Below are 24150 nucleotides of genomic sequence, written 5' to 3' on the forward strand. Positions count from 1 at the left end.
GTGAGTTTTTTTTTTTTAATTTACTTCCGCTTTATGTATTTGGGTGATTCATGCGTGGATGATTCTGACTGTCCTTTTGGATGTACAGGTAGTCCCCGAGTTAAGGACATCTGACATACAGACACCTCCTAGGTACGAATAGGGGAAGGGGGGATACCCTGCTCGCTTGTGTGCAGTACAAAGGCTAGATAGGGGGAGGGGGGCGATTTGCAGGACTTGCAGAAGAAATCTTTTGCTAAACACAGCTGAGGTTGTGGGAGATCTTAAGAGTGGAGTGGATCTGTTGATCTGTAACCTCTTGTAACTCTTTAATGACCAAGACAATCTCTGCAGTTGTTTCTTTTTGCATATCAAAGCACTGCTTGCTCCAGAAGTTAATGAATGTCTTGGCTCCATAAAGTTTTTTTTTTTTTTTTTTTGCTTTGTTTGTGATTAACTTACAGTGAGGATTTTTTACGGTAACTGACACCCTCCTGCTTTAAATTGTGTTGAGACAAACATCTGTCCTAATTGCATTTATTAAAATAATGTACCTGTTCCGACTTACATACAAGTTCAACTTAAGAACAAACCTACAGTCCCTATCTCGTATGTAACCTGGGCACTACCTGTATCGGAAATCCCCCCACCACCTCTTTATATACACAACCAGCCCAGCCTTGTGTGAATGAAAGAATCATCACTGTTTTATATCAGTAAAAGATAAACTTTAATAAAAAGATTTGTGTTAGGAAAACACAATAAAATGATGGTAACTGGTGACTTTACAGATTGGTTAGTTGAAGACTTATTTAAAAGAAAACATAATAAAGCTTGGTATCCCCTTCCACCTCTACGGTGTCCACTTGTGCCAAATTAAATGTACGATGATCAAAGTCAAAGGAGTGACTTCCATTTATAAAGACCTTGAAGTTCTTCTCTGCAGAGCGAATGGAGACCTGGGAAGAAAGTAAAATGTGTTTATATCCTTGCAAGTATCTACCTGTGGCCATAAACAATGATTTGGTTGACATTTTAATACAGCAACAATGATGTGCCAATAGATGGCCAATGGCTGATCAGCTGTTGGTTAATCGCAAATCTCACCTTGGCCTAATTTTTGCTGGCAGCTTGACCAACTTTGATCATCTCAGAAGAATTACCTACCTACATACTGCCAACTACCAGCATTGTTCTACTGTACCTTGGTTAAATCATGTAGCAGCAGAGGTTGTTTCCTTTGCAGTCTTGACCACAACCAGTAGAAACTAAAGAATCTCTTTTGTACCCTCCTGCTGCTTCTCCTATGACCCACCTTATCCCTCCTACCACCCATGAGCAACTCTATAAAAATTTCTAATTACAAATACTAAAAAGGGATGGACTATTGGGAGCTACATTATTATTATTATTATTATTAATAATAATAATAATAATAAATATTATGAATTATTATTATTATTAATAAACAGGATTTATATAGCGCCAACATTTTACGCAGTGCTGTAGATTAAATAGGGGTTGCAAATGGCAGACCGATGCAGACAGTGACACAGGGGGAGGAGAGGACCCTGCCCCAATAAGCTTACAATCTATATTATCAGCAAACGAGAAAAAAAATAGAAGCAAAGAATACACACATTTAAAGAGAATATTTAATGGCTTTGCATACATTTATATATATGTATATATATTTTTGCCTCAATGCATAAAAATGTATCTTTTTCATTTGTCTTGGAAATTAGTTTAATATAATATGTACCACTTCAGGCAAGCAAGACCTTACAATCTAGGAGGTGGGGGAAGAATCACACAGTAGGAGGGGGGATACGGAATGGTGGGAAGTAATGAGGGTTTTAAGAGACAAAAGAAGACGGGTAGGTGAATTTGCTTATGCCATGCATGGACTTTGCTGCATGAGCCCTAGAGCTGCTCACTCATTTCTTCCTACATTGAAATACCAGTAACTTACTTCATAGTTGTCTCCTTGCTTGAATGGGTTTTTGGCAATCTGTGTTTCTTCTTGTCCCCATGTGCCATTGAGGGAAGCATTCCTGACCAGAGTTCCTTTGTTCAAACGTGGATTTAAATGGAATGCAATGTCATTGTTGTATCCACATTTTAGGTTTATAACAAAGCTGTGGAAAAACCAAGGATAATTTACTTAAACAATTTCAACAATTGTACTATTCCTTTACAATCTTTTTTTTTGTTACAAATAGGGTGCACCTATAACAATGAACTTGCAGAGTTTATTTTTCCAGTTTGTTCTGAAAAATGTAAAAATCAAATATTTACAGGACAGCTGAAAATTTACTTTAAACATGACCTTTTTGTATTAAAAGCTAAACATGCAGACTTTCCTGATGTGGTAGAGATGAGGGATGGTGTGTGATCTGAGTGAGCTATGTTGGCAGCAGCATTCAAGTCTATTAACTACCATCAAAGATTCCATCAGATAAAAATAAAAAGGAAATAAAGTCTCAGAAAACAGGAAGAAAAAAGTTATTGGCCGATAGCCATCTATGGCCCAGTTAAAATGCCAAGGATTCATTGTTAAAGTTTATATATTAGGTGTATTATTAACACTTTCTCATATTTCTGAAGATTTGTAGGTTTGGGTTGCTTTGTTCAAAAAAGGTAAAGTTTAGGTCATACAAATTTTTTTTAATTACCGTAATGTGGGAGGATGAGCTGAATCCAGCCACCCTGTGACTACTATGCCATCAGTTTAGAAGTCATTTAATCTGTATCTTTCCGAGGGTTTTGTGCTAAAAGCTGCACTATTCACTTGATAGTAGCAGAGCTGGGTCACAGAATTTTGATGGGACATCTTCTGGTACTGGGTACTGACCATTTATAAAATGAATAGCAATTGATTCTGAGTCCAAAAGTGAAGCGAAGTAGAAAGCAGATGTGTAACAGGAAATGTGCCAATATATATCCTAATGAATCATCAGCTGATTCAACTGGGATGGGTAAGTCTGAAGTTTCAGTCATGGAAATTGTACTTCAATGCAAGTAGATTTGCTGGGATGTCTCATAAGACATTTTGCTCTTGTAAATCTTTGTATAATAAACTCTGGGGAAAAAATACCCTTGCAATGCCCAATTAGCATTAGCCAATTAACTTAGTGGATTGTGATAATCTTTTCAGGTGCACAGAAACTTTTTGAAGATCTTTGGCACCAGAAGACAATCTTTGGCAATATCAGTAGCAGAATTTATACATGTGACAGGTTCACCTTCATTTTAGCAGAATGTTGTCCCCAGAGTTTAGCAGAAAATTGCTACTTACTTTTTTCCAGTTGGCATCCCTTTCACAACCAAGGTACGCTTTGGTATCATTCCTCCACTGATAAAAGCTTTGAATGGGACTGTCTAAAATGAACAAAATCTAATTGTAAATGTTGAGCTATCAAAAATTTGTGAATGAATGGATTAGGTAATTGATTTATATTACTTATCCCTAGAAGTATGTATGCTAGAATCTCTTCTTTTACTTTTTATTGCAATCTTGTACACTTTTGTTTACTTAATTGAAGTGCTATGATATGGTTAAACATGAGTATGGTTACTTACTGGAAGTATAGCAGGAGGTCCCATCATAGGCTGAAAGAGAAAAAAATGAGTGTAAAAACTAAAATATTTGATAGAATATTAGATATCTGCCTTCCCCTAATAATACTTACGATAAGGTTTGCCTGCATGGCTGACATCACAAGATTCTGTAAAAGGAATAAGATCATTAGCTATTGGCACTTCCCGTTCCAATTCTGTTTCTATTTGTCACCGGCACTAATCAAAGTTTCAGAATCAGAACTGTTCAGTCTTTTCCCAAAAGACCAGCTAGATGGAAGCTCTGCTACCCTGTTTCCCCGATGATAAGACACTAGAAATGTCTGGGCTCCATACTATGTAACTTCCTGGGCCCCCTACCCTTGTCTAAAAGTTCCAGCATTACAAAAGTCAAGGCAGCCCTGATAGGGCTGTCTTATTTGATGGCCCTGCCTTATCATCGGGGAAACACGGTATATCCAAAAGAGGTCACCCAAATTGGCTAAATTCTTCAAATGTTATCTCATGTCTCCAGCCAACTTTAGACATGGAAAATGAAATTATAGTGGCCATGGCCACTATCAGAAATGTCTGGGCTCCATACTATGTAACTTCCTGGGCCCCCTACCCTTGTCTAAAAGTTCCAGCATTACAAAAGTCAAGGCAGCCCTGATAGGGGTTTAAAACAAACCAAAGTCTGGGAAACAACAATAGACTAGGTGTATGTTTTTTTATTATACAATGCCACTCATTGTTACTTACTCCCTTCACTCCAGCACCACAGCCAAGGATGGACATTGTTTGGACAACAATATCTCCAGTCACACTTAGCCAATTCACATGTTCCATAGGAATACGGTGTCCAAACTCGTAGAATCGCTCCATATTGGCTGATACCTGTACAACGAGAAAGAAAATGAGGTCAATTACTAATTAAAAAACACAAAAAAATGCATAAAAAATTCATAAGCTAAATTCCTAATAATATAGTTATTAGGTAAATCAAGATATATATTAAGAGTTATGGCACATTGGCATGCTTGCAATAATAAACTATTGCTACTGCGTTAATTTCAATAAATGAAAACATTTGAGTACACACCCACCTGACATATGTTCACCTGGCCTGCCCTGAAACACTCCTAATGGTACAATACTAAAACCTTGTATTGCCTGCAAATACCTGTGAGTACCCCTGTATCCCTAATGAGCCTTCTTGGATCCTAACCCAGATTGTACATGGGACCTTTATTCCTGCCCAGGGTAAAATTATCTGCCAGCCCTTCCTAGAACTAAACCCACCACTGACATGGTAATTGTGTCTAAGCACTATACTAAAAAATGTTCTTATTGTCTTAAATTCATGCTAAAAAATACCAGAGCGTTTCCTGGTACATAAAGATGCCAAAGCTCTCCTTTGCCTATACCCTCCTAACTATATATCTGCAGTGGAAATTTCAGGCACTGCCTGAGTGATATTTGGTGATGCCTCTGCAGTGCTGCTTGCTGGGGACTCAGACATAAGGCCCTGCCTCTACCAAGACCACTTACAAACAGAAACACACTGTAAGTTAATGATGGGGAAATATCACCAGCTGGGAGACCACAGCCAATAATGGTGACTAATCCTTTTCCCTCTCCTTTCTTTTTGTGGGACACAGATTCCAGAATTCAATTTTTCTTCAAGTCCTGACATTTTACACGTAAATGACGGAGGTGCAGTTTAGTGTCTGGAGAAAGATGGGCTTATAATTTACATATAAGTTAAAGCCTCTCATAGAGATATTAAGATCAATCAAAAGACTTGCCAGCATTTTAATACTAAACCTTAATTTTTTTTCTTTTAACTAGGGAGTCCTTTATTTTACTTTCAAGCATGCACTTGAAAAATAAAAGTTTGAACATACAGTTATAAACAATCTTAGGTGAGACTAGCATATTCAAGGTATGATAGGTTGTTGACCTTTTGCACAGTCGCTCACCTTTGCACTTCTTTCTAAGGCTGCGTACACCTGTCAGATATTTCCTGTTCGATAAGCGCCTCAGGGCTGATATCAGACGAGAATCTGTTGTGTGTACAACGCTGGTCTTTCTTTTCCATCCTGGTGGATCCACAAACAGCGAATGATCATAATGGAAGTGAAGGGAAGAGAGCGCAGCGTGGTGAGGCTCCGTCGTTCTCTCCTCTCCATAGAGCAGAATGGTGCTGTATGTACAGAGCTCGTTCTTGCATTGTTCAGCCTTTTGTCGTTGGAAAGGATTGTAAAAGATCCTTTCCAGCAACAGATATTGAATGCATGTACATAGCCTAACTCTTCCTAACTAGGTATGTATGGGGGAGATTCAACAATTTTTCTCACCAGGTAGTTGTTCCGAGTAATCTCAAACAAGATAACGAAGACTTTTCCAGACTTAAATGGCATCTCCCTTTTCATTTCCTCATCCTTCCATTCCCCATTCAGGCGGGAATTAAAGACTACACGGTCACGGCCATCATATCGGGCATTTAGGTGTAAAGCAATGTCTGACTTTTCATCCTCAGCTGTGGTAAAGTTAACAGCAAACCTAAAGTAAAAGAAAAGAATGAAAAAATGGTGGAGAATAGGACACCATAAACATGACTATTATGGAGAATGTGTATATTTGAGAGAAAATGGACATGAAGGTTGTATGAAAGGAGAGAAAACATAGCTCTCATCTGCAATTCAAAGGGTAAAAACAATGATTTGGCTTCTAGCATGACCAAATCACATAGTAGAAGGAAGGACATTGTACCTCGATGTTTCAGCGGTGTGTGTTTTTTGTGACCCTGTGGTACAAATTTTTCAGAGGAGATTTCTCAGCAAAAGAGAATTGTAAATACTTACCTTCCTACTACCTGCCAAGTGTCCTTTTAATCACCTGTGTCCCACATAATGATTACTGGTTCCTCTTGTTGATCAGCACTTCCCTACTATGTCGCAAAAATACTTTTTTTTTCACTTTGGATTCATTTGGAAAGAGTTAGAACCTCTTTCAAATTTGTAATGCAGGGACTGAAAGAAAACTCAACATTTTGGTCACTTGAACAAAACTAGAGAGGAGAACTTCAATTGGAATGGAGTGCAAAAAATGTCTGTTCATTTTATGTTTTATTTCAAGACAAGAAGTGAAGCAAAAGGGTGACAGCAAAGAAACAAAAAAATACTAGAAAGTTTATTAATGATTCCCAACTTTTGCCACAATTGTGCTGTCCTGTCTATGGCAGGTCTGTATTGTGCTGGGTGACCAGACATGATAGTGAAAAGGGCTGAGGTGTACATGTGTGTACGGTAAACATCTGAGGAGTTGGGCAGAAGTTACGGTAAATGTTTCACCATGATGAAATGGAGAGGGTTATATAACATGAAGACGATCTTAAACTACTCATTGGAAATCTTTTGTTTTTATTGCCAACATCTGTAGAAAAAAAGATTTTATTTTATTGCCAATGTAGCCCAAGGCCTTAAACTAGCCAAAGTCAGACAGCTGTCCCCTTGTCTCCCACCAAGAAAACAAAGGGGCGGGCAAACGGCTGCCAATTGGCTTCAGGGCTGGGATGTGCCACAGTGGACTGAAACAGCACATATGAATAGAACCCCAGTTTTTTGTACAGAATACAAGATATTCTGTGACTGGCCAAAGAGAGAGAGAGGAGAGTCAAAATGAGACTGCAGCATAAATTGAGAGCCAAGGCTTCCATATCCAGAGCCACCAGAACCAGAGCAGCAAGTGTAAAATGGCCTGGACTTGACTTAGGACAGCAGGAGAGGAAACTTTTACATCTAAGACAGTGATTAAAAAAAAACTTCTCCTTGTAGCCCTTCCCTTATATATATCTGACCCTAACAATCCATGTAACCCTTTGTCTTAACTGCAACTCTTAAAGGGTAAGTGCACATTCCCCTTTTGTCCTTTTCCCCTGACCTTACCTAATGCCCCTACTTCACAGACACATGCTCATCTTGATCTGATGGTCATGGTGCTGCTGTTTGTTTACACCTAGTGATGCAAGTCTGGATGTAAACAAAGAGCAGTAAGTAAGTAGGAGGAGGAGAGTTGGTTAAATTGAAGAAAAGGGCAAAAAGTAGGTCCAATTTGTACTCTATCCATGCAAAGCCGTGTACTGATGATACTGATTAACAGCTAAAATCTCATATTTGTAAAAATGGCAAAAAAGGCAGTGCCATATAATAGTGGAAGATGATAATATTCTTACCTATTATAATCACGGGGAAGTTGGGCCTGGATGCAGACAGCCATTCCGGGTCGCAGCCCCCCAGCAATCTGTGTAGTATAGGGGATCGGCTGCAATGGGAAAAGAAAAGGTTACTGTAGGTTGCACAATATAGACCATAATTTACCAATCTATCTATACCAAGCAGCATTGGGATCAGTATTTTAATACAGGGCACCCTTGTGGTTAAGATAAGGTTCACTTGAGGGCAAGACGTTCGTATCAACTCATTACAATGGCTACAAAATTTGACACTAGATTCCTTGATAACTTATTCCTAACTTAAATTCCTGTAGGAATTATTTTAGCACTGTGGTGTTTTTTTTAATGGCATCCATTTAATAATATTTAGAGCCAAGCCCAGTTTGGCTCTGGCTTTCATTCGAGCATGATGTGTCTCCTGTACAGTGTTTGCTTTGTAACCAGCTCTGCTCAAGTTACAGCATGACTTTAGTACTCCGCAGTGAGTCATCGTTGTGTAGCATGGAAAATTGTGCTTGCGGCTTTGTGTTAGTCAACTCCCAACGTCAGCAAGCCCGTGATTATTGCAAAAGTGGAATTTCTCAACTGAATCCTTTTCCTATCGGTGGGAATAATTGAGTGATTAAAAGCTTTAAAGCTATAAGTTGAGGGGAAACAAGAAAGGTGTTACACTAGCAATGGAATTGTGTTTTCCAATTGCAGGACAAATTAAAATCTTTTTGTCGTTGAGTAGCTGCTAGGGTAGACATGTCAGATCAAAGCTTTTTCTGTTTTGTTGCCTGTCTTCCATTTCCAGGAATTCTTGCACAATTGATTATGACTATAATACCTTACACTACCTGGGGCCCATTTATAAGATAACAGTATAGAGCTAGCATAACTTTAATGCAGGACTATGCAGGTAAAGCTATGTACACACATCGGATCATTTTCGTCCGATAATCGCCTCAGGGCTGATATCGGATGAGAATCTGGCGTTTGTACAGTGCTTGTCGTCCGTCCTGGCAGATCCACAGATGACAAACGATCGTAATGAAAGTGAAGGGGAGAGAACACAGTGGGGTGCCTCGCCGTTGTACAGCAGTTACATTTAGAAAGCCTACTCTGGGTCCTTTAAAATTCTTACATTTAATGATGATCATTGCATTACTATGCAATCATCATAGATGACAATTTACAAAAGAGAATGAAGGCTATAGCTCCAAAGATGTATCAAGTATGCAATGAAGCTAAGGATTCCAGCACAGGTGAATACACAAACAAAAGGCTACATTTTATTAAGGAAAGGTTCAAATTAAGACTCTGATTAAAGGAGAGATATTCTAAGAATGCATTAAAGTGAAGTTTGTTTTTTGCATCATTAGCAGTACATTGAAAAATATACCCGCCCTTTTCTCCAAATGCCAAAAGTTAATAAATCAGCATGTTAAACTGGGCATGGTAATCCCAAAAGTGTTGTGTTTTTCATGATCCTATTGGGTAAGGCCCTCATTCCAATTGCTGTATAATTGTTTATATAAATATTATAAAAATTATTATTATTAATAATATTATTAATAATAAAATGTATTTATATAGCACCAGCATATTACCCAGCGCTGTACATTAAATAGGGGGTAGCAAAAGACAGACAGATAAATACAGTGATACAAAAGGAGGGGAGGAACTTGCCCAGAAGAGCTTACAATCTAAAGGATGAGGAATGTAGCACACAATAGGAGGGGGAATCCATTATACCCATGCCCCTAAGAAACCATACTTTGTATACAGCACTGTGGAAGTTTAAATCTCATAGATTACTATAATTCTCCAGGTTGAAAGATCAGTTTAGTAAAGTTTAGTTTTCATAAAAAAACCATTAAATGTTTCTTGAGGTATAGCTAATATTAGTACTCAAATTTGTCTATATATTGCTATCACAACCTATTTTCTGTTGTCTATTTGCTAGATCTTCTGTTGTTCTATTTGCTAGATCTATTTAACCCAAGCTTACACAAATCAGATTACCTATAAAGTCAGATGCTATCTGTAGCTAAGAAGGAGGGTCCAGGTGCCATTTATATTCATGGGAATCGTAAAACAACACCCACACGCTCCAAGTTTCGGGAAACTTTTCATTGGAGTTTCTAATGCTAACTGTTAGATCCTCTATGAGCATGGTTTCATTTACTCTCCACTTCATCTAAGAATTGCAATCTGATGAGGGGGTCTAGTGCTCTGAATGCTTGCTAGGATTTTCATTACAGTGACCTTACAAATATAGAATGGGTACTGGTGTAAACTGGTAGTGCTTAGGGTGAGTGGAACTGGAAGCAAGCGTTGGGAGGGGTGAGATGCAGAATCAATTGTTAGTAAATCTAAGTATCTAAAGGAGGCCGGGGCGAGTCTGCTTACTGCACAAACATCAATGACCATGGATCAGGATATCCATCAGCCCATCTATTTCTAGAACTGTTACAGTTCTATGACACATGAGTACTATACCCGAATATGTCAGATCAATTCACTTCTCTAATTCACAGTCACATATTCCTTTTAGGGAAATTACTTGTTTAAGCACTACAAAAATACAATGTTTACAGAGCTGGAAACAGTTGCCAACACTGACGGTTTAATGATGTTCAATTGATGTTAGAAAACAAAAGGCAGTGTTGTAGCATGTGGTAGGTTCCATAATGTCCACTTACTCCTCTGCCTCCTCCATGTTCTTCTGGCAATTTTACTCTGCTCTAAAATGTTAACTAATATCTTCATACAGAACACTGGAATTCCCTGATCTTGTTCAGCAAATAGTGGTGTAATGATGAGCCTACAACACCCTGAATGCAGCTTTCTGATGCAGAATGTAATTTATGTAGTAGTTCTGGCAGTGCCACAAGAAGAACATGTTTTAGCAGGCTGTTCATAGCTGTTTTACCAAGAAAAAACATCTATTGTTTGCAGAGCTCAAATAGCTCAAGCTTAATCATTAATATTATAAAATGCAGAAAAATACAAGAAATGTTATTCCTAACAATTATTTTGGAGCCAAATGTGTAAACTCCACAACCATGGATACCTAAAGCACATGTAAACCCAATTTACCAATTTACCACTATCAACCCCTATTAAGTATGACCATGTTCTTGGAATTTCTAAAATAATTTTTAGCATTTATATTTTGTTCTTCATTAAAGTAATACCTGGCGATCCTGAAATTAAAGACCTTGTCCTTGAGTAAATCTGAGCATACACTGGTCAAAAGGTGCACAACCAGGGAAACAAATGATATAGTGATCATCAGTTTTGGGCACCAGTTCACAAAAAGGACATTGTGGAATTGAAAAGAGTGCAGAGAACGGCAACTAAATTAATAAAAGGAATGGAGGAGCTCAGCTATGAGGAGAGATTAGCTGAACTGAATCTATTCTCCCTTGAGAAGAGACGTTTCAGGGGGTATATGATCACCCTGTAAATATGTATAAATGGTCCATATAGAGAACTCTCTTCTCAACTATTCACTGTAAGATTATTACAAAGAACAAGAGGGCACTTCTGGAGCTCTGGATAAGGAAGGGATTCTTCACTGTAAAGTCTGTGAAAATGTAGAATCGGCTCCCTCAGGAAGTAGTTTCAGCAACTATTATAGATTGCTTTAAGAAAAAGCTGGAGATATCTATAAGCACAGAATATAACTGGGTATTAAGACTTTAAAGTAAAAATACCACTGACTGTTCATCCAGGGAACATCCGATTTCCGTATGGAATCAGGAAGGAATTTTTTTGGAGCGAATTGTACTGATGTTTTTTTTTTTGCCTTCCTGTTGGTCAAGTACGTCCATAGGGTTTAATTATCTGGGTTATATTTATTTCCCTAGTGGTTGAACTTGATGTCTTTTTTCAACCTACTATGTAACTATGATATTGATCATTTACCCTAATGGCTGCCAAGCCTCCATCAACCAGGACTACAAACACTCTAATGTAAATCAAGGTACAATATCTCACAACCAGCAGCCAATGGAAGCACCCCGTCTTTTATTATAACAACAATAACTCCTATTGGCCAGTGGTTAATCAGGACTGTCCTTTTACATTGTACAAAGTATGGCTCGGTATGTAAAGTAAGCACCAGACTACTTCAAAATAATATTATGTATTTTATCACTATTATGGTCACCTAACATGGTAGTTGGGAAATGAATTTGGGGCTTATGAAAGGAAGCATCAATCAGAAATGCCTAAGGCATCATAAATGCTTAATAGAGCCCATTACACAAGGAAAAATAAATTAGCTTTTTACTAAGCATATGGTGCCGTATCACATCTACCTTGTACAGGCTGACAATCACAATGAGCCTAAGCAGGCCAATGGAAATCAATACAGAGAAGTCTCCTATATCACTCTCTGCCTTTAAATTGCTATAATAAGTTTCAGCACCATTCTTTTATCTCCGATAGGTACAGTAAGATTTTTGAATCTCTAATAGCTATCCTCACAGGTAGTCCTGGAGAAATATAAGGTACGGTAATTTGTCCCGGTAGGGAAACACAGCATGACATATTCTCAATTGTATGTGAGGTTTCTACTGACACACCCTGGCCAACCCTTTATTTCCACCACTGGGAATATTCAGAACAATGGAATAGATTTATTCAATATTAAGCCTGTACAAAGCCAGTACATAGTAACAATAAATGGACTAAAATATACAATATTAATGTTGGTTGGTTCTGTGAACTTAAAGTGGACATATACTTATTAGACATTGGCCTAATAGAAAAAACAAAAGGAGGATGAGCAGGAGGTACACTGCTATGTTCTCCTCATAGTAACCAAAATTGGTCCGTTTTGGTTAACAGAATTGCAAATCGCTAAATGATGGCATGGGGCCACTGTGGTAAAGCTAGATTGAGATGATTATAAATGTTAGTGATGGAAATCTGTGTCCATACAAGCCTTTAGGCTAGATCAATGCTTTTGCAACTTTTTGGTACTATAAAAGATAACTTTTGTTTTTTAATATTATATCTTAAGTTTAAGTTCACTTTAAGGGAATAATCAGTAACAACTGGCGCAGCTCTAGGCAGCTTGGCAGTGCTCACCAAAACCATGCCAACGTATCCAAGTTCCACCCTTTTTTTAGGAGGAGTAGGAAAAATCTGTACTGTTCCAGTGGAAAAAAAAGACATCTGGAATTTATCTGTATCCGTTTCTGTGTCAAGCTGTGTTCTTTGATTTGTATTTGCCCGGCCATCCCAATACATTTTCTACTTCATCCCGTTGCTGGCTGCAGGTCTTTGCACCTGTCTGTGGCACAGCCGGTAAACATCTAATATTTTGAAGACATTTGTAGGGCATTTCATCTGTAATACTGGTATGGGATGTGATATGCAGGGGTTGGAAGCTCAACACTGATTTTTTTTTTATTATGGAGGAAAAAATGGACTTGGGGAAGGATCAGGAAGTTGTTCAACACATTTGCATGTATTAAGAGGACTAAAATGAGGGGCTGGGGGGATAGTTTGACAAAAGGTGGACTTGTACAATGGGTCTCTGTGTGCTACACAAGGGCCCTCTCTCGATTTGCCACACCTGGAAATCTGCTAAATCCCTTACCTTTCTGGCAGGTTTTGAGAAGGGTGTGACTGTTTGGAAACTGGTCAAGTATTATTTATCCTAAAAGGAGATGGGTGTCCCTCCCATCACATACCTTTCACATTTTTAAAGTGTACCTGCTTCCTACTTTGTATGGCTTTTGTTAAACAAAAGGTATTTGTATGTTCTTTTCCAAGCTTTACTTTGTCTGGCAGATTAATATTTCTCAAATATTCCCGCTTCCTACTTGTAGACATGATGGCTAATCGACAGATGAAAAGTGTGAATATCTGAGGAATAGGTGTTCACAGAGACAAAGTATGTGTGCTTGTGTATTCTACTCTGGAGCACACTTAGCTACATAACTTTAATTTGTCCAGAATGTCAGGTAGTCCAGGCACCCACCCACTACATGTCAGCTAAACCACCACTATGACCCAAATTCCAACTCTTGCCATGTCAGTCAACCCCTCTCACCATTGTTATCCAACCCCTCTATGTGCTTTCACACAAACCCCTACCTCATCACAACGACAGCCCCCTTTTCTTACATTCTATAACACCCACAGAGCATTCTTTCCCAACCTTGGGGGTGCGGGCTGCCCAATTCGTCCACGCACCCTTAGACAGCCCCTACTGTACACTTATCCAAACCTCTTTCATTCATTAATCCTGCACTTTCTCTCTGCAACAAGGGAGTCATACCCCCCACTTTCCTTGGAAACTACCACCTATGTAGCCCACCTTCTCTCAGTACCTACTGAGCCAAAAAATGATATTCTTTTATTTACCAGCCTACTTATCAACCACCAAGTGACACTTGCCTTGTCTTAGAACCTAGTATGCCTGCAGCTATATTTTCCTAACTACCTACTAGTGCCTGCAATCATTACAGCTCATTGCATTTGTACCTCCCCTATTAGCACTCACTGCACCTGCAGCCCAACTTCTCTTGGCATTGACTGTGCCCACCACACCCCTTCTCCCACAACCACCTCACCTGCACTTCCCCTTTTTTCACCACCCTCCAGGCCCGCACACTACCTTCTCTCACCCCCTAAATGCCTAAATTTCACCTCTAACCACCCACTGTGGCTGCACTTCCTCTACCTGCGTTCCCCACTCTCACCATCGCCCCTGCAGGATGCCCATAGTAAATGTAACGTCCATTAACATTCAGCTTATTATGTGATAATGCACATGTAACAACACATCACAAGCCACTGCAGTACATTAAGTTTGCCTTTACATTTCTGCTTTCGCTGGCATTTCTGATCTAGACCTGTATCCTAATGTCTCAAAACCAAAAAGATTTTTATAGTAGAACTCGTGCTTCCATAGTTATTTCATTATAAATTCATTGTTAAAATTACTGTTAAATGTTTTTTATGCAACTCTTTGCAAACGATTTGTAAAATTAAATAGAATCAAACTAAAAGTTAGAATATACTTGGGTGCTGTGAAGAGCTATTTGCATTTGTTGATATAATGCATGGTTTACTATATAAATTGATCTCTTTGTCTGATTTTTTCTGCTCATTGTTTCCTCTTAGCCGGGCCAGTTACAACACCTCAAGTATGTTTCAGCTATTCCCACTGACACACCCAACATAGCTAAAAACAAGACTAGATACGGATCAGCCATTCATATGCAAGTAAATATAATAACATGGACAGAAATGTTGTGATGAATGAGACTAATCTAGAAAATGTATCACCTTCAAAATCATAGTAATAAAGAACCATATAACTATCATATGGCTACAAGAGAAAATCCAGGTAGAGACCTCACCTCTGTTCTGTGTTGGTAATGCCACATGTCCTACACATATGTATGGTGTAATAGGTGTACCTGTGGGTGTACAAAATCTTAAACCATTCAATAACCCACTACAAACCCCCTTAAGGGGTCCAATTTATCCCATTTGTAAATATGAAAAAATTAATCAATATTTAAAAAAACGAATTAATAAATTAAAAAAGCAAATAGTAATAGAAGTATGATGAGTGAATTTCCTTTAAAAGGCAAAAATCTAAATAAGACATTCTTATTTTATCTCTATAGTTGAGACCTCATGATATAAGAGGGTAAGTAGAAGTAAAAGGGAGTGGCAGAGGGCTGTGCAACAAGATGTGTTGTATCATGCACAGAATATAATGAGAGATAAGAAAAATGGGGACGTTATATTAGACCCCCTGATATCACAAATCTATATCCATGGTTCCCCTTCTGCACCCCTGTAATGACCCCCTAGACCAAAAGTTTTCTTTATGATTCTATAAGGATTATCTGGAAAACACAACTGTTGGAAGCTTCTGTGGACTGGTTTGGAGGATAAATTCTATAGCATAGATTTATACAATAAATACAAAACAGCACAAAAGAAAAATGTCCCTAGCAAATAGACCACCAATGTATAGAAGTTGGTGACATCATCTACTGTTCGGAAGAAGAAGAGGTTCCACTTTAATGCCTTCTTCTTTCTATATCTCACAGTAAGCTTGCTGAGTGGCCCTTCTCTTACTTGGAATATCTGCTAGCTTGCATTGGTATTTTTGTAATTACTCATACAGTAATCTGTGCCAAGCAGAGCGCTCTAATTTAGGAGATTTTATTTAAAGCTATATGAGATATTAGCTGTTCAGTTAGTACTTACGGGGTTGAAGGCGGGTTGGTAACCTGGAGCTGGTACAAACGCCATCTTTGCCGTTGGAATAAATTTGAGAGTGAAGTTTGTCAGACTTGAAGGATGCTTTTTATCATGTGAGAAAAGGGCAGGGCAGGCCTGTGAGGTATCTTTCCAAAAACTTGTATATCCAGTTTACACAGTGAGCTGCTGGCCTACAGAGACGCCTGCTGGCAGACACAATGATGGGGGAGAGGAAAAAACAGTCCAGTGATTAAGCTCCCAGCTATTCCCAATGAAAATACTGTGTTTCTATAAAGCTTATTTCATGTTTTAGTAGAAACACGCTTCTTTGACAGGAGAACAAAAACACAAAGTCAGAGGCATGACTAGGAAACAGTGGAACCACCTGAACAAACTTTAGATTGAAGAATAAAATAAGGTTCTAACTAATATAAAGGGTGCTGGGTCAAGTTTAACCTACAGGGTGCAGGGGTCAGGTGTAACATTGAGAGTGCAGGGTGAGGTGTAATGTACAAGGTAGAAGGGTCAGATATAAGGAACAGGGTGCAGTGGTCAGGTGTAACATTGAGAGTGCAGGATGCATGTGTAATGTGCAGGGTAGAAGGGTCAGATTTAAGGAACAGGGTGCAGTGGTCAGATATAACGTAGAAGGTGCAGTGGTCAGGTGTAACATTAAGAGTACAGGATTAAGGTGTAAAGTACAAGGTAGAAGGGTCAGATATAAGGAACAGGGTGCAGTGGTCAGGTGTAACATTGAAAGTGCAGGATGCAGGTGTAATATACAGGGAAGAGGGGTGAGATATAACGCACAAGGTGCAGTGGTCAGGTGTAACATTGAGAGTGCATGGTTAAGACGTAATGTACAGGGTAGAAGGGTCAGATATAAGGAACAGGGTGCAGTGGTCAGGTGTAATGTACAGGGTGGACGGGCCAGGTATAATGCACAGGGTGCAGTGGTCAGGTGTAACATTGACAGTGCAAGGTAAAGGTGTAATGTACAGGGTGCTGGGGTCAGCTGTAATGCACAGAGTGGACGGGTCAGGTATAATGCACAGGGTGCAGTGGTCAAGTGTAACTCTACGAGTGCAGGTATAAGATTTGTAGCATCCACAGAAGCAGCTGAATTTCTGTGGGTTCTCTTCTAGTGGGGTACAAACACACATGCTCAGTCCACCTCTTTAGTCTAGGGGTTTAATTTCACCTGAATATTACCTAATATTAAATTTACCTCCCTTTAGCGTTTCCTAAATATAGAAAGTAGGCAGCCAGACAAACCCAGACAAGGAAATCTCAGTACTGACAGGGTAGACAGATTCTGAGATGCCTGACTGCCAGGATTGTGTTTGTAGTTCTTAATATACTTTCAGGTCGCAGTGCAGTAGTGGGAATGTATTGTATTTCAGTGTACAAAATCCTGGTGGCTGCATTTGTTTTCTTTTAGAAGCATTTTCCTTTTATTTTCACCTGTGATCCTACCAATAGCATTTTTCCTGTCCAGGATATGCAGGATTTATTGCAGTCTTTGATCAGATATATAAAAAAACTTCATAATAGTGAATATAACAAGGAACAAATTCAGTGTTGGCTTTACATATTCTTATTTTTTTCTTTTAATAGGTGGTATACAGCCAGAAATGATGTGATACAGATTCCTAAATCTCCATGCAGAGGTTTGATGAGGAAGGTGCAGAGTGATGTGTAAGTGTTGAGGAATGTCTGTTAATCTGTTTGTTCAGGACAAGTGCTCTCCTGCCTGCCAGCACAACACAAGGGGATCTCATACATGTCAGAGGGATCTCTCATACATACGCCGTGCAGAGCCACACATGGATAATACAACCATAGGGGACAGATTTTTATTGCCATTCTGACTGTTTAAATAACCATACAGAAGAATTTAAATCCACCAACAGGGAGTTCCTAATTTCTGTATATATGTTAGTGCAGGCCGTGCTTCCTACCTTGAAACATAGCAAAAAACATCAGGGTTTACATTTCCTCTGAGTGCAAGAAAAGTCATCTGCTAAACTGTACATTTTCTATGTGGCTTATCTAGTAACTAATTTTACTTCAGCAGTTGTTCAGTATGAATAGAATTGTGTGACATATTACGCATAGGTGCTATACGTAGGACACCATTCCAAATATGAAATCAAATGTAAGAGTCAGCAGTGTTAAGAGCTAGGAGGCAGCAATAAATGCTGAGCACACTATTCCTGGGATATTAGGAGGCACTGTAACACCCTGAAAGTGTTTCTTTATAGTTAATCAGTGATAAATTAATATGAAGGCTGGCTTAGTGTGCCTAATTACTGCAAACATGACCTGTATATAATATTCATTAAATAAATATCTTCAAAAACTTTTCCAAACAGCCACACCTTACTCACCTGTAATGTGGCCCAGAAAAATGGTACAACTGCGCCACCATCAGTCCACTTGTGGAATTTCATACCACTTTTCAAATCTGAGTCCTACCTAGGAGCAGTACCCCTATACAGTGTAGCTTTATTGAAATGAGCAATGTTCAAACCACCGGGGGTGAACATAGGAAGGTGCAAAGTGTGCCACTGCCCCGAACATTCCTCAGCCAACAAGGGCCCCAGTTCTGCACTTGGGCCCACTGTTGGTTACATCTGCCAATGCAAATTACAATACATGTGGGAACACTTGCTGCATTACTTTTTTTTTTTCCCAATGTATTTGCAGAATATTGATATGAATATTGAATTAATACTTTCACCAATGGATTTTGCTGCACTGAAAATTACATTCAGATGCATACAGCCCTAAGAATTTATTATATACCGGTACTTCATTTTTGAAATTTTGGACACTGATAAAAATGATTGAGATAACAATTAATATTTTAAAATCATATTGTGGAAACAATATGTTTTTGTATGGGTGGGGGGGCTATAGGTAAAAATGTGAGATTTACCAATCAATGCAATATGAGTCCAAAAATACAGCGCCAAGGTTTTTCACTGATTCCCTTTTGGAGCCTCCACTCCCCTGATGTGCTGCTGTGTAATGATTTAGAGATTTTTTACACATTTTTAATGCAAGTTTGTTATAATTAAGATAATTTTAAAATTATAATTTAATATGATGACCTACCTAAACTGCCTAATTTGTATCCAATTAGACAGGCCTTGCTCTGTCTGCATAGCTATTAAATCTAAAGGACATATAACATCTTGGTTAGCTTTTGTAATACAAATATCACCGGAGGCTACAAATTGTGTGGACTCACCAAAATTGGACGAGGAGATTGGGGAAAACGTGGCCTGGCCTGAGTAGTCTAGATTTCTGCTGCAGCATTTAGATGGCAGGGTCAGAATTTGATGTCGTCAACATCAGTAAAAGTATGGATCCATCCTTCCTTGTATCAATAGTTAATGTACAGCACTGTGTAATATGTTGGTGCTTTATAAATACTGTTTAATAATATTAATAGTTCAGGCTTGTGAGGGTGGTGTAATGTGGTGGTGGTGGGGGGGGGGTATTTTTTGGCACATTTTGGGCCCTTTAGTACCAACTGAACTTGCTGACCATGTCCATCCCTTTATGGCTGCAACGTACCATCTTCAGCTGGCTACTTCCAGCCACATAACACGCCTTGTTACAAAGTTGAAATCATCTCAAACTGGTTTATTGAAGATGACAAGGAGTTCACATTGGGGCATCTATCAGACTGGAAATGTGCCAGATAGCAACAATGTGTTCACCAGCAGGGTAAATATACTTTATACTTTTACAAGGTGAATATAACCTTTTTTCACCCTAGTGGCAACAGGGTTACATTAAAATCTGCAAACATCCAGAAAAAGCAGTGATAACATTGCATGAGCTGGGGATCGCGCCAAACCTTCCTAAGCTAATCACAGAGCTGACCCAGCTGTCCTCCCTGCAAGGATGCCAGGGATCTTGTATTTTGTAACACTGCGATATGTTCAAATATATAAAATGCAGTCATTGTACATTTTGTAGCTTGTTGTGTCTAGGTCTGACAACATTTATATATGGGCATTTTTTTTATTTTTGCAATACTCACTGGATAATATTCTGTTCTTTTTGTACATGAGAAATATTGCTTTACATTTTCTGTATGCTGGGTGTAATTCTCAGTGTCTGTTCTAAGTCTTAAGGTCTGATTTATTTTTTTTTTTTCCCTGTATAGTTGGTGTAATTCTTTGTATCTGTTCTTTATGTTTGGACTCTGCACAGTAACACATCCCCTGATCTTTATGTATGGATGTTATACAGGGCCACTTCTTTTGTAACTTACATTATGATTACAGAGAGACGCTGACTTGAACTATATCAGTTCAGACTTTTCTGAATTAGCCAAGACCATAGCAGGACCTTTAAATGACAATGGCTTCCATTCTGAACGTCCTCCCTTCCCAGTGTTACCCATTCTGCAGCTTTGAAGCATTCAATCACATCAGCGTTCCACAATTTTCACTGCCAGTTTTAGGTGACCCCCAACAAAACTGAGGGTGAAAATACTACTGGAAAGTGTTCTGTGATTGGCAAGAGGGTGAGTGAAACCAATTTCCACTTCAGTTTAAATTAAATAGTTTAGTGCATGAAATGAGGAAGATAAAAAAAAAAAGTACAGCAAAGTGCTATAGGGATAAAAGGAAACCACCAATACGAGCCTAGTGAAAGGAAGGAGGCAGAGTGCTGGATGGAGAGGGTTTTATTGGAGTCTGTAAGGCCTCCTCATTATCACAAGCTTTTGAAAACAGGGACTATGCAATGAACTGCACAATATTTTTACAGCATGAATATGAATTAACCTGGTATTCATCAAACCGTTTGGACCATGTATACAAATGATAGAATGTGTTTTGTTTTCTCCACTTAACAGTAATATTGACCTTCGATCATAAGACACACACCTATGGTAGGGACTTTATTGTGAGCCCTCCTGGGGGACAGTTCATGACATGACTTTGTACAGCACTGCGTACTTTGTCAGAGCTATATAAATACTAGTTAATAACAAAATGTGATAACTTATTCTCCCCCCCCCCCCCCTATGCCATGCTTAACTACCCTACTCTCACCCTTCCACAGAAGATTACTTACCTCAATGATGCAGCCTCAAGTGATCCATTTGTACAATGCTTGCACTTACACACTAGCTTCCTGGGGACATCTATGGGGGAGTTTTTCTGATCTCGGCACACAGTACCATCAAAGTAAAAGAGGTGGGAAGCTATACACGGACACAGTAAGTGCAAAGAATGGGATGTCAACAAACAGCAGCTGTGGCATTGTGACTATGCCACTAGGAAGTGGGAGGGTGGTAAGTTAGGTTTTTTTTGGTTATCTATTAGTTTTGTAGCCAGTATAGAACTCAAAACCTATAAAATCATGGGTTGTGAGATCCTTCTGTTCATGAAAACACAAAGTGTAAAAGAATGACACGCGTGCACAGTTTATTTTAAAAATATTACTTTTATTGTTCTGTAAGGAGTTGTAGGAGGTGCAGGAATGATAGAAAGAGATGCTGCCCCCTGACATTTCTCCTAGGGCCGCTGGTATAAAAAGATGAGACAAGGAATGTTACAGACTTCATGGTAACAATCAGCAACCTTTATTTAGAAGACAAGAAAAAAAAACTGCAAATATAAGGTTTTGCTAGGTGAATATATATTTATATCATAAATCCCCCTAAATTAAGTAAATAGTAACCCTCTTAAAGTTTTATTATAATTATTTTTTTTTGGTCCTTAGGGAAAAATAAAAACCGTGACAGGGCCAGAAAAGCAACAAGAAAAAGATTAGAGCGTTCAGATGAAGTGATAGAAGTTCAGGAATGTATTAAGGGGGGATGTATATCAAAGAAAATAAGTCCGTCACCAAAATAATCTGCAAATCGTGGAATGTAATGGTGCAACATAATGTGTTCTGGTCACCAGGGAACGACAATGCAGGAATGTCGATCTTATGTTGGGATTTTATATCAAAATCTCACACCTAAAACATGATTTAAAAAAGTGAAATGGAATGATTCCCCCTGGCTTGTTGCAGGTTCTTGTAACAGGTCTTATAATATAATACCAGCTGCCTTTGATAAGCAGAAGAAAAAACAAAAACAAAATAAAAAAGTGCCCCCCTTTAGAAATATGTGATAAAATAGCTGGGGAAGGTGAAACACCCCCTTAAATGGATCTCTCCCCTGCCTGCAGTGTGGAGCCCTATATGTTGTGATGTCGCCAAAACAACGTGGCACAAGGAAACGGTGATGAACAAGGGGGAAAAAAAAACAGGAAGCAGGAATGGTTAGGAACCCTGTGTGGCAGAAGCTAGGACCAGGTGCCTCACACAGGGGTTTGGAGGACCAGGAATAAATAAGCCAAGGGAGGGAGGGAGGGGGTCTGTGGAGAATCTGTACAGGGTGCAATATATGAAAGGTTACCCGAAGCGTAGTCTACGTGCCAGCGGTGTATGGAAGCACCCCTGCCCCTTAGCCGTTGCATAGATAACTTTGCAAAGGGGGGAGGAGTGGTCCTACAGCCTCTGCTCTGCCTTCTCCTCCCTCCTTGCAAAGGGAATGATAAGCTCATTTAATCCCCTCCCACTCTCCCCTGATAGGAGGATGCTAGTAAAGACATCCCCCCCAGTCCCTCCGGAGCTTCACCCCTTCAGCAGTAGAGGCATTAGTAGCTGATGGAGGGCAGTAGGGCAGTGTTGATCTCTTTCCCCATCATGCTCACAGGTCACTCTCGCCGTACAATGCAGTAGAAAATGACATGTAATCCAGAGCTCCTTGCACAGCATCGGGACCCTGGTAGGGTGCCATGCGAGAGATGCAATATTCGGCCTGGTCTGGTGGCAGCTCCCGACGCAGCTCTGCCGCTGTGATGTAATTCTAGAAAGAAATTAAGAAACGTAAAATTACTAAATGAACGGCAAGGAACAAACGGGAATCCAAATCTACACAACCTATCAATTGAGAGAACACAGACTAGAATTTCTCAAACCAGAGTACTCCATGTTCAACGTTAATTTATAAAATACAGACGTATTTGTTTATTTCGCGCAGTGCATGCAAGAAAAAAAAAATGCCTCTAAAGGACCAGTACAGCCTTCCTGCCTTTGCGGAGGGGGTCAATTCATCTAATTGCCTCCTTTCGCCTACACTTCAGAAGTGGAACTAGTAATTGGAATGATTAATTATTGTCTGTGGTCCACAGGCCGCTTAGTATTAGCAAAGATGGTTACTAGAAACTAAGATACAAATTCCATCAATAGGCTTCCCTTGAGCTTATTTTAAAGATTATAGTCTATAAAAAAAAACTTGGTGAATAATGCTATTCATTCTTTAGGAAAATGTACGATTTTATAGTCTCAACAGCAGCTCAACATTAAGGACCATTGTCTATGGGCAAACACAGCACTTCCTGTATGTTTGAAACTCTAATATTCAGAATTTGTTGCAGGGGTATTTGATATGCAGCAAGCTGCGTTTGCATTTCTATACCCTTGAATGCAGAATTTCTAAAGCAAATCAACCAAAAGCCCATCAATCCTGGCTACTTTAACTTTCACGCTGGTGTACTTTACACATCTTAAAGCAAAATTAAAGCCATAATTATAAAACAATTAAAAGTTCCAGTAAAACGTCATAACTCAGCTCACCTTGTCTCCAGCAAGGACCTTGAAAGATGCAATAACTTGGTCTGCAGTATCTGTGTCTGTAGTCTCCCTTGACATAAAGTCAATGAAAGCTTGGAAGGTTACCATGCCTGAATTGTTGGGATCAACACTTGCCATGATGCGGTTAAATTCTGCATCACCCTATAAGAAAAGTCCAGTAGAAAGTTCAGACAGGGTGGAAATGCTCAAATCAAATAAGTCACATTGGGAGAGGTCACAAGCGGACACCAGGAAGAACCACGGAGGAACAGAGAAGTGAGGAGCATACCAAGCTGTATCCAGTAGAGATAAGAAGAGCTCGAAAGTCATCCATGTCCAGAGCGGCAACTCTCTTCTTCTTCAAAGCGCAATAAAACAAAGATGGAAAACGGAAAAAAAGGTAGCAGCAAAGAGAGAAAAGTGGGGAATGTTTCATGATAAAAAGATAAATTAATGCAAAAGGGAGGAAAAAAACGGAGCACCGAATACAA

General features: G+C 39.1%; 2 protein-coding genes across 5 annotated transcripts in view; both read right to left on the reverse strand.

Moving 5' to 3' along the window:
- Positions 1-685: 685 nt before the first annotated feature.
- Positions 686-16166, reverse strand: LOC140343142 (galectin-4-like). The gene is made up of 9 exons (XM_072429667.1): positions 16010-16166; positions 7775-7863; positions 5898-6102; positions 4300-4434; positions 3672-3707; positions 3562-3591; positions 3278-3360; positions 1952-2117; positions 686-938 (listed from the first exon to the last, which is right to left on the reverse strand). The coding sequence occupies exons 1-9, from the start codon at positions 16052-16054 to the stop codon at positions 792-794; spliced, it is 936 nt and encodes a 311-aa protein (XP_072285768.1). The 5' UTR covers positions 16055-16166; the 3' UTR covers positions 686-791.
- Positions 16167-21455: 5289 nt separating this feature from the next.
- The window catches only part of ACTN4 (actinin alpha 4), a 47807-nt gene continuing 45112 nt past the window's right edge, over positions 21456-24150 (reverse strand). For 2 of the 4 annotated variants that reach the window (XM_072431278.1, XM_072431277.1), the window contains 3 exons: positions 23949-24014; positions 23663-23821; positions 21456-22892 (listed from right to left, as the gene is read on the reverse strand). In XM_072431278.1, coding sequence (XP_072287379.1) covers positions 22734-22892; positions 23663-23821; positions 23949-24014 — 384 coding nt within the window. In that variant the 3' untranslated portion in view covers positions 21456-22733. The remainder of the gene's footprint in view (positions 22893-23662; positions 23822-23948; positions 24015-24150) is intronic. The other 2 variants (XM_072431276.1, XM_072431275.1) reach the window with 1 other exon arrangement.

This window comes from Pyxicephalus adspersus, chromosome Z, assembly GCF_032062135.1.
Source record: "Pyxicephalus adspersus chromosome Z, UCB_Pads_2.0, whole genome shotgun sequence".
Lineage (NCBI taxonomy): Eukaryota > Metazoa > Chordata > Amphibia > Anura > Pyxicephalidae > Pyxicephalus > Pyxicephalus adspersus.

Bases quoted from the DNA above. Each gene is read 5' to 3' on its own strand.
- LOC140343142 (XM_072429667.1), bottom strand. From the start codon at position 16,054: ATGGCGTTTGTACCAGCTCCAGGTTACCAACCCGCCTTCAACCCC. The intron at 3,708-4,299 runs GTAAGTAACAAT...TTCCTTTTACAG, and splicing joins GTGGTGCTGGAGTGAAGGGA to AATCTTGTGATGTCAGCCAT. The intron at 3,592-3,671 runs GTAAGTATTATT...TTTCTCTTTCAG, and splicing joins CCATGCAGGCAAACCTTATC to CCTATGATGGGACCTCCTGC.